General features: G+C 37.0%; 1 protein-coding gene across 1 annotated transcript in view; it reads left to right on the top strand.

Moving 5' to 3' along the window:
* The window catches only part of LOC107554323 (E3 ubiquitin-protein ligase listerin-like), a 34,419-nt gene that overhangs the window by 5,899 nt on the left and 17,785 nt on the right, over nucleotides 1-10,735 (top strand). The window contains exons 7-18 of the mRNA XM_016236812.1: nucleotides 117-264; nucleotides 338-1,072; nucleotides 2,064-2,105; nucleotides 2,222-2,411; nucleotides 3,098-3,337; nucleotides 3,480-3,633; nucleotides 3,751-3,898; nucleotides 8,185-8,380; nucleotides 8,852-9,011; nucleotides 9,141-9,245; nucleotides 9,655-9,797; nucleotides 9,907-10,042. Coding sequence (XP_016092298.1) covers nucleotides 117-264; nucleotides 338-1,072; nucleotides 2,064-2,105; nucleotides 2,222-2,411; nucleotides 3,098-3,337; nucleotides 3,480-3,633; nucleotides 3,751-3,898; nucleotides 8,185-8,380; nucleotides 8,852-9,011; nucleotides 9,141-9,245; nucleotides 9,655-9,797; nucleotides 9,907-10,042 — 2,397 coding nt within the window. The remainder of the gene's footprint in view (nucleotides 1-116; nucleotides 265-337; nucleotides 1,073-2,063; nucleotides 2,106-2,221; nucleotides 2,412-3,097; nucleotides 3,338-3,479; nucleotides 3,634-3,750; nucleotides 3,899-8,184; nucleotides 8,381-8,851; nucleotides 9,012-9,140; nucleotides 9,246-9,654; nucleotides 9,798-9,906; nucleotides 10,043-10,735) is intronic.

Here is a 10,735-nt window from a genome sequence, read left to right on the forward strand (position 1 = left end):
ATATATATATATATATATATATATATATATATATATATATATATATATATATATATATAATTATATAAAATACTTTTTAATTGATGTTTTCCTTTATTCTGGTCTGTTTGGTCCAGGTTGTCGAGTGATCGTGCCACGTCCAGTCCCTCAGAGAGTGCAGCCATTATTTTTGCCACAATGGAGTGCCTTCGGTTTATCATCCTACAGAATGCTGGAGATGAGCAGGAGCAGAGAAACATCCAGAACATGCTGATCTCGGAACAGGTCTGTGGATCACAATGAAAAGGTCTCCCTCTAAATCTGCTAATATCTCATGTATTGAACTCTCTCTTCACAGCTCCTGCCGTTGATTGACAGAGCTCTGGGAAACCCATCGCTGCAGACGGGTCCTCTGTTCCCTCAGGTCTCAGATATGCTGCTGTCCTGGGAAAAGCGGGTGGCTGGGAAAGAGACTCCCACCTTTCAAAGACTGCTGTCAGACTTCTGGGAGGGTCTGGGTCACTTGTGCACAACTTACGTAGACCGTGAAGAAGCCAAGCAAACCGCCCTGGAGGGCATTGCATCGCTCCTGCAGAATATGCATAACCCGAACAGTGCCAGTAAACAGACTAAGAAGAAGAAAACTGTGAAAATTTGCTTCATGGACAAGGAAGATAGAGGCCAAGGAGAGGAACCTCCCAGGGAAACTCAAGTGGTCGAGGAGCAGCACTGTCCCTTGAGAAATAGACACCTACTGGATTTAGTGTGCCAGCTGGCGGAGCTCAACATGGTGTACGTGAGCGAACGTGAGTCGGAAAGGCACCTGCGCTTTTTGTCTCAGCTGCTCGGGGCGTTCCCAAGTCCTCAGGTGTTCCAGGTGCTGCTGAGGCCAGAGGAAATTAAGCCTGAAATGGGGCCGGAGCTCAGGCCGCTCGCTGAGAACACAGCTGTCTACTTTCTCCTTCAAAGAGTGACTGTATGGTTAAAACAAGACGACAGGAAGGACACTGACTTCCTGGTGGACATGGTTTTTAGCTCCCTGCAGTGCTGCAGCTCCAGTGATGACAAGACACTGATCCTCAACCACATCAGTGTAAGAGACCCATGTGGTTTGGGGGATTGGAATGCTACAGGGATATATTAAAGCAATAACCCACAAGATGCTGTATTTCAGTGTATTTACCATGTTTAAAGGGTATCATTAGGCACGGCACAAAGTGACAACATCAGCATAATAACAGACACCGGTCTTCAGGAAATAATTATATTTATTACAAATAATAATGTGATATTATTTTCTGACATTTTCACAAAAGCCTTGATAATAATATAATATAATATAATATAATAATATTTATAGAAAGGGCTGTCAGTAAGATTTTTATTCTGTTTAACCTGTTGGATTTTTACTTGCTTTTTTTTTTTTTTTAATAAAGTATTGTGGTTATGCTTGGGGACAGTAAGATTTTTTTTAAAGAAATTACTTTTATTCACCAAGGATGTGTTATATTAACCAAAAGTGTCAGAAAAACTTTTTGTAACATTATAAATATCTTTACTATTCAAAATATACTTTGAAGTATAAATATAAGTAAATAAACATAAATACAAGTATAAATATATTTAAAAATATTAAAGAATCATGAAAAATGCATCACAGTTTCCATAAATATATTAGGCAGCACAACTGTTTTCAACATTGATGATAATGATAATAAATGTTTCTTGAGCAGCAAATCAGCATAGTAGGATGTGATGTTGAAGACTGGAAATTCAGCTTTGTAGTCAAATTACATTTGAAAATATATTCAGACAGAAAAGTTATTTTAAATTCTAATGATATTTCACAACATTACTGTTTTTACTGTATTTTTGATCAAATAAAAGCAGTCTTGGTGAACATGAAATTTCTTTCAAAAACATGAAAAAATCTCGCCAACCCCAAACCTTTTTTATGTTTTTAATGAAATGTTACATTTTCCAACTGTTGTTTTTTTTTACTTTATATCTTTCTATCAAAAGGCATTTTCTCTAATTTACAAACATGTGATATCAATAATCAGTTATTTGTCTTTTTAAAACAGAGGGATTTGAATTGGAGTGTGACTCTTCAGCTTATTGAAAAGGTATTTGTTTTAATTGAGCTATCTTTTCAGTTAGGTTACATTTATCTTTTTACAATGTTTTGTATTGAAGAAATATGAGTTAACAAAATCTTCTCTTGTCACTTTCATGACACCAGGCCTGTGCAGATCCCGTCCGTTTGGGGGTGTGTGTTGGCTGGCTGAGGGGTCCAGTGTTAGGGGAGAGGTTGGTGGGTCTGGCTGGAGAGCTGTGTGTGATGGGTCTGCGTGGATCCCCTTCTTCATCATCTCATCATGCACACGGCTGGCCTCTCATCAGCCTCACTCTGTCACAGCAGCACAATAATGGTAAGTCTGCATGTCATCACTACTCAAAAACTACCACCTGATGTCTCGCATATTGCAGTTAAAAGACAAAACTGACCTGTTTACTTTCATAAAACAAGCTCTTGGATCACAAATTTGAAGGAATAAAATACCAAAATTCCTCGGCAGGAAGTCCTTGGTAGAAACAAAAATGAGTGACTGACCGCAATACTGGCTTAGCAAACATTATCACAGTGAAGCATGTTTTGGTCCAGTGAGATCCTTGTCTTCTTCCAAAAAAGTTTATCCAATGCTGCATTTATTTGATCAAAAAAATGAAAAAAAGCAGTATTATTGTGAAAAGTTATTGCATTTTAAAATAACTGTTTTCTATTGTATTATATTTAAAAATGTAACTTATTCCTGTGATCATAAAGCTGAATTTTCAGCAGCCATTACTCCAGTCTTCATTGTCTCATGATCTTTCAGAAATCATCATTTATTGGAAATATAAATCTTCGTAACATAAATGCAAAATTTGACTGAATTTGCTGAAAAAGTATGAATTTCCTCCAACAAAACAAAATATCTTACGGACCCCATACTTTTGAATGATAGTGAATGTCTCATTATGGAAGTTATTATGGGAGTATTATTATGTGTTGCAAATGACTTAATGAGTGGTTGGCTTAAGGAAATAATGCTGTTTCACCCTTTCTTCTCTGCAGAGCCTCTCATTGGCAAGGCCTATGTCAAGCAGATCATTGACAAGCTTCACGCCACCCTGTCAGAAGCAAAGGGCATGTCAGACGCTGGGAACATGGAGCCGCTGCTCACTTTCATCTCTGATGTGGCTGCCACCTTCTTTTCTTCGGTTAAGGACTGCCTGCTCCTGGCGTCTGCCGAGGAGCTGCTTATGACTGTTTTCCAGCTTTGTGCACAGGACCAAATCTTCACTCACCTCTCAGGTACAGTTCTCCAAACCATCAAGAAGTTCAAACATTTGTCTATGTAGAATGTGGTTCTCAATTTCTTTCAATATTACACAAAAAATAAATCTCCTCAATTGTGTGTATTGCTTTTAAATGCATGTCTGGTGTTTCCCAGTAGATGTTCTTCTCCTGAAGCTACAGCATGCATACACTGCTGGCATTCAGTCATTGATCACTCACCTGGGTGCAGGGGCCACAAAGGGCACCCTCCTCCACAACATTGGACTTTGGGTTAAAAGTCAGCTGCTCACCATACCACTGACAGTCAAAAGGTCTCATGGCCCTTAGATAAATGTGCTTTCTCCGAATACTGTTACTTATTTTTTTATTTGGATAGCTAAAAGAATTGTTTGGGAACTTGTCTCAATCTCCTCTGTTATTAATGTCAGTCTGCAGGTCCTGGTGCAGGCTGTGGAAAGTCTGGCTCAGACCATCGCCTCAGCCCAGAACACCAGCTGTCTCCTGTCTCAGTTTATCTGCTGTCTTACTCCTACTGAGGAGGAATGGAGTTGCATTAGACAGGCCCTGCCACCTCAGGTACTCAAGCCATTCACATTCACACAGGCCAAACAAGCCGGCAAAAGATTTTGGGAGGAACCACTGGTTTAATATTTTGTTAAAATGGTATAAAGAAGGTACTTCCTTAAAGGCACAGTTCACCCAAAAATGAAAATTCAGTCATTAATTACTCACCCTCATGTTGTTCCAAACCTGTAATACCTTTGTTCATCTTTGGAACACAAAAAGAAAACAAAAATAATGACTTCATTCAACAATTTCTTATCCTCCCTGTCATTCCGCATGTGTGTGGTGCTGACGTAGAACCCGGATGCGCTGCACCTTGTTTGCAAGCAGAGGAATGCACACACATATGTCATGGTACTCCTGTGAATGCGCGTCGAAGACTGACACGAAGAGAAGACATTGTTGAATAAAAGTGTTATTTTTGTTTTCTTTGCGCACAAAAAGTATTCTCATAGCTTCATAAAATTAAGGTTAAACCACTGATGTCACATGGACTATTTTAATGATGTCCTTACAACCTTTCTGGGCCTTGAACGCGGTAGTTCCATTGCTGCCTATAGAGGGTCAGAAAACTCAGATTTAATCAAAAATATCTTAAATTGTGTTGCGAAGATGAACGAAGGTCTTATGGGTTTGGAACGACATGAGGGTGAGTAATACAGTTGAAGTCAAAAGTTTATTTACACCTTGCAGAATCTGCAAAATGTTAATTATTTTACCAAAATAAGAGGGATCACACAAAATGCATGTTATTGTTTATTTAGTACCGACCTGAATACGATATTTCACATAAAAGATGTTTACATATAGTAAGAGAATAATAGTATTTATAGAATTAGCTCTTAACCCCCTGGCTCTTAATGCAGCGTTTTTTCCTTCTGGAGCATCAAATGCTGGAAAAGCAAAGAATTTGTGGGACCTGAAGGATTTTTCTGAAGAACAGGATGCAGGCAGTTTAACTGTTCAGGACAAACAAGGGACTCATGAACAACTATTACTAAACAAAAAAAAAACAGCTGTGGATCAATTAGGTAACAACACAGTATTAAGGATCAAGTGTATGTAAACTTTTGAACAGCGTAATTTTTATAAATTCAACTATTATTTTCCTCTTGTGGACTATATGTAAACATCTTTTATGTGAAATGTCTTTTTCAGGTCAGGATTAAATAAACAATAACATGCATTTTGTATGATTCCTCTTATTTTGGTGAAATAATTAACATTTTGCAGGGCTCTACGCTTACTGTTATTTTTAGGAGCACTTGTGGTCCTAACTTAAAAAATGTAGGAGCACAGTCAAAAATTTCACGAGCACCTTCTAATCAATAATAAAAAAATCTGATCAAAAATTAGCCATCCCATTACGAGGTGATATTTGACTCCTTAAAGTGATTTACAGGGGAATTTTTCTAACTTAATTAAAAGTATTTAATCTTTTATGTCAAATGTAAAAAAATATATATTCATAAGCTCTTTAAAATTTCTAATTAAAACAATAGAATTAAGAACAAGTAGAACAGGAAGAATAAGTACTACAGAGTTGGCATAGAAGACCACAAAAGCGGATTGTAGGTGTATTTGCAGACATTTAACGATGCTCAGAGGTGGCATGAGTGCAATTAAATTCATGATGAGATAAATGTTTTTAATATAAAATTTTGAATATAGACATTTTAAATGATTTAAATATCTGAAAATATACTTTAAAAATGAAACTAAAACTGCCAGTAGGTGGCAGCAAGTCACTGATTTTATCACTGAATCATTCATTCATTTGATTCGTTCAAACGGCTGATTCATTCAGGAATGAAGCAAGTGACTGTCTTTATGAATGTGTAGGCTAATTGAATCATTGACTCACTAGATTCATTTAAAAACGCACGTTCATTCATTAATGAAACACCGCTGTGTCAGAATGGAGATGCCGCAGCGGCTTAGCTGTGACTTTGTTTGAAACTAATGTGTGTGGTGCTGACGTAGAACCCGGATGCGCTGCACCTTGTTTGCAAGCAGAGGAATGCACACACATATGTCATGGTACTCCTGTGAATGCGCGTCGAAGACTGACACGAAGAGAAGACATTGTTGAATAAAGCTGTTATTTTTGTTTTCTTTGCGCACAAAAAGTATTCTCATAGCTTCATAAAATTAAGGTTAAACCACTGATGTCACATGGACTATTTTAATGATGTCCTTACAACCTTTCTGGGCCTTGAACGCGGTAGTTCCATTGCTGCCTATAGAGGGTCAGAAAACTCACAGATTTAATCAAAAACTCAGATTTAATCAAAAATATCTTAAATTGTGTTGCGAAGATGAACGAAGGTCTTATGGGTTTGGAACGACATGAGGGTGAGTAATACAGTTGAAGTCAAAAGTTTATTTACACCTTGCAGAATCTGCAAAATGTTAATTATTTTACCAAAATAAGAGGGATCACACAAAATGCATGTTATTGTTTATTTAGTACCGACCTGAATACGATATTTCACATAAAAGATGTTTACATATAGTAAGAGAATAATAGTATTTATAGTATTAGCTCTTAACCCCCTGGCTCTTAATGCAGCGTTTTTTCCTTCTGGAGCATCAAATGCTGGAAAAGCAAAGAATTTGTGGGACCTGAAGGATTTTTCTGAAGAACAGGATGCAGGCAGTTTAACTGTTCAGGACAAACAAGGGACTCATGAACAACTATTACTAAACAAAAAAAAAACAGCTGTGGATCAATTAGGTAACAACACAGTATTAAGGATCAAGTGTATGTAAACTTTTGAACAGCGTAATTTTTATAAATTCAACTATTATTTTCCTCTTGTGGACTATATGTAAACATCTTTTATGTGAAATGTCTTTTTCAGGTCAGGATTAAATAAACAATAACATGCATTTTGTATGATTCCTCTTATTTTGGTGAAATAATTAACATTTTGCAGGGCTCTACGCTTACTGTTATTTTTAGGAGCACTTGTGGTCCTAACTTAAAAAATGTAGGAGCACAGTCAAAAATTTCACGAGCACCTTCTAATCAATAATAAAAAAATCTGATCAAAAATTAGCCATCCCATTACGAGGTGATATTTGACTCCTTAAAGTGATTTACAGGGGAATTTTTCTAACTTAATTAAAAGTATTTAATCTTTTATGTCAAATGTAAAAAAATATATATTCATAAGCTCTTTAAAATTTCTAATTAAAACAATAGAATTAAGAACAAGTAGAACAGGAAGAATAAGTACTACAGAGTTGGCATAGAAGACCACAAAAGCGGATTGTAGGTGTATTTGCAGACATTTAACGATGCTCAGAGGTGGCATGAGTGCAATTAAATTCATGATGAGATAAATGTTTTTAATATAAAATTTTGAATATAGACATTTTAAATGATTTAAATATCTGAAAATATACTTTAAAAATGAAACTAAAACTGCCAGTAGGTGGCAGCAAGTCACTGATTTTATCACTGAATCATTCATTCATTTGATTCGTTCAAACGGCTGATTCATTCAGGAATGAAGCAAGTGACTGTCTTTATGAATGTGTAGGCTAATTGAATCATTGACTCACTAGATTCATTTAAAAACGCACGTTCATTCATTAATGAAACACCGCTGTGTCAGAATGGAGATGCCGCAGCGGCTTAGCTGTGACTTTGTTTGAAACTATTTCTGATGAGGAAATAGAGCAAAATCAGGCAATAGTGTAATAGTCAGACAATATAAGTCACTTAATGTGAACTTCTTGTTTATTGAACTGTTGTATTAAATCAATAACACATTTACAAACTCCCTTAATAATCATTAAAAGCTGTCACTCATCTTAGTTCATCACGATTTCACAATGTTCCATTATAATCAATGAAGCTCTCTACACTGCACAACGAATCTCTTACATTGTCTACATTTTGTTTATGAAAGTATACGTAAGCTTGCCCAACTTAGTGCTTAACAAAACGCTGGTGTTTTGAGCAGTGAGTGGATTCTGATTAACATTGTGTTCAAGAAATCAACAGATATGTCTGTAATGCATTACTCAACGCTGCAAAAACATGTAGAAACATTTGAGGGTCCCCTCAGCGCAAACACAAATATGCTGTCCGAGTCAGTCGCGCTGGTGCTCCTACATATTTTTTCATAGTCGCACGCGGTAGTGGTCGCACTGTAGAGCCCTGTTTTGCAGATTCTAAACTTTTGACTTAAACTGTAAATGACAGAATTTTCATTTCTGGGTGAACTATCCCTTTAAAATGGCAAACCTATGTAATTTTAATGAATGATCTTTGTGCATCTCTGCAGTGGGTGAAACACCCTTTACTGTGTGGTCGTCTCAGAGTCACTGGTGAATACCCCTGCATGGATTTGTCGACTAACCGGCTGCCTGCACACCTGTGTGTAAGTGCATTACTGGGCAGAATCATCTTCACTGCAACTTCACCTGATGACCAGCAGGTGAAGGCAGACTTCTCTGAAATTCCTGATCTCAAACGCATAGGTGAGACTCATTCATTCATCTAGCTTTTGGTAGCAGTGATCTTGTAAGATAATAATTTGTTAAATCATTTTTGCTCATGCATTACACATTCTGAAAGGATAATTTAGAGATTTTTTTTAGAGGAGGATATATTCTGATAATGTGTAATGTGAATCAGTCTTTATAACAGTGTACTATTTTCATGAAATGCATACAAATATCAGTTTTTCACTTTATATCTCCCAATATGTCTTATTAAGATTTAAATGCTAGTTTTATGATCAAAGCTCTGTAGTTTTTACTGTGGGGACAAACATATAATGCAATGAAATATCATGTATCAAGAACTATACTAAAATGCCTTTTATTTACTACAAAAGTAAATTTTTTTTATCATGTTGATTTAGGGGCCTTATCAAATGCGCATCAAATATGATAAAGTAGGCTTTATAGAGTTCAAATAAAGTGTCACCAATACTTGTTTTAATGTAGTTTCAGAGATTTTCTATGGACTTCAGTGGTGTGAAGAAATGGAGCTTTCACACTCCATGGTGTCTGAATATCACAAACTGTTGCAGACCTGGAGTTTAGAGCAGAGAATCCACAACGACAGCCTGATCCAAACTACGCTGTTTGACACACTTTTCACAAGGTCATCTCATTCATGTGATTGATTTATTTATGTGCATTTTCAATAGTAATGGCCTAGCCTATGTATAGATGTCTTTATTTTGTTTTAATGAGTATAATTCATAGACCCTTTTATCCTTTTTAATCACAGGTCACAAGAAGAGGGCTCCCTCTGGTCGCTAGCTCTGGCAAAATACATGCAGAACAGCAAAATGGAACCAAGCCACATTAAGGCCTTATACGGCAATGTAGAAAGGTAAGATATCTATCATAACACACACGCACACACACACACACAACAAATGCTAACATACACCACCATTCGGAGTCATTAAGATTGTTTTATTGTTTTTGAAAGCTCACGAAGGCTGCATTTATTTGATTAAAATACAGTAAAAACCATAATATTGTGATAGAATAATTTAAATAGCTTGTTTTCTATTTAAATAAATTTTAGAATTTTCAGTAGTCATTACCCTAGTCTTTAGTGTCACATGATCCTTCAGAATTCCAAAAAGCTGATTAATATTTTGTACATTTGGTCTTTTTTTCCCCCAGGTTTCTTTTATTTACTCGAAATAGAAATCTTTAGTAGAAATGTCAGCCTAGCCAGCAAGGTGGTTGTGACGTTCCTGCTAATTCTATGGCTTTTTTGTGTGTGTCAGTTTCTTTCCCCTCTCAGAACGGAGTGTGAGCACGGTGCTGGTGCTGTGTCCATTTCTAGCCAGTGAAGAGAGAGAATCCCTCATCGCCTTGTGTGTCGCAGAGCTCCTTAACTGGCAGGACAGCAAGCAGGACTGCATCGATAGTGAGATTCAAATCATATACACACACCACACGTGATGAGTCGTATAGGCTGAGCAACACCGATCTCACTCACTTAAGTGATGTGAAAGAATAATGTTGTGTGTGTGTAGGTGTGCGGGGCTGTCTGGCCGTGCTGCTCTGCTGTCTACAGGCCGACACGGCTGTGGAGGATGAGATCTTGTTGGCTGTCGTAGCCACTATTGCTGAATGGAGGAACAGTAGAGAGGAGTGGTTCCTCTTCAACAGGTGAGACTGTGCCTCAGCTATGTGTATCTCTGTAATGAGGAAGACGGCAGTGGCAGTCATGTTTATGCCAGAGCTGTAGCCATGATGCTCAAGTGGGTGATGCAGGTTTTTATTTGCCCTCTTCATTGTAGCTTTCCAATAGTAAACTAAAAATGCATAAAATATATAAAAAAAATGTAAATATTTAAAATCTCTTGCTCTCTCTCTCTCATATATATATATATATATATATATATATATATATACACACATACACGTGTATATATGAAGAGTTTGGTTCCAAAACGCGATAAACACAATTTAAAAAAAAAATTGAGTTTCCGCCAAAATCAGTATTGTATCTGGTCGAAAAGTAAATTTTTAATTTTACACAAAATACGATATCCGCCGAGTTATACTGTCATGTTTTCTCCCTTTCTTTCCAAACCGCGACAAACGCCAGTCTCCCTTCTCTGCAGAATGCGATATATCTGCTCAACCAATCACAGCGCACCATTCCACACACTGTAGACAGTAATGGCGGCGCTTTGAATACACCTGGCATTCTAGTTTTCCTCATCTATTTTGTACTTTGTGATCAACAAACAAACTTAGGGCTGCACGATAAATCGCATGTGATTGTCATGCGCATCTCGTCAGTAAAGCCGGTTCTGTGATTAATAGTAAATCTCCATCACGTGCTTTCAGATGGAG

Source organism: Sinocyclocheilus grahami, unplaced genomic scaffold (genome assembly GCF_001515645.1).
Source record: "Sinocyclocheilus grahami isolate Dianchi unplaced genomic scaffold, SAMN03320097.WGS_v1.1 scaffold497.1, whole genome shotgun sequence".
NCBI lineage: Eukaryota > Metazoa > Chordata > Actinopteri > Cypriniformes > Cyprinidae > Sinocyclocheilus > Sinocyclocheilus grahami.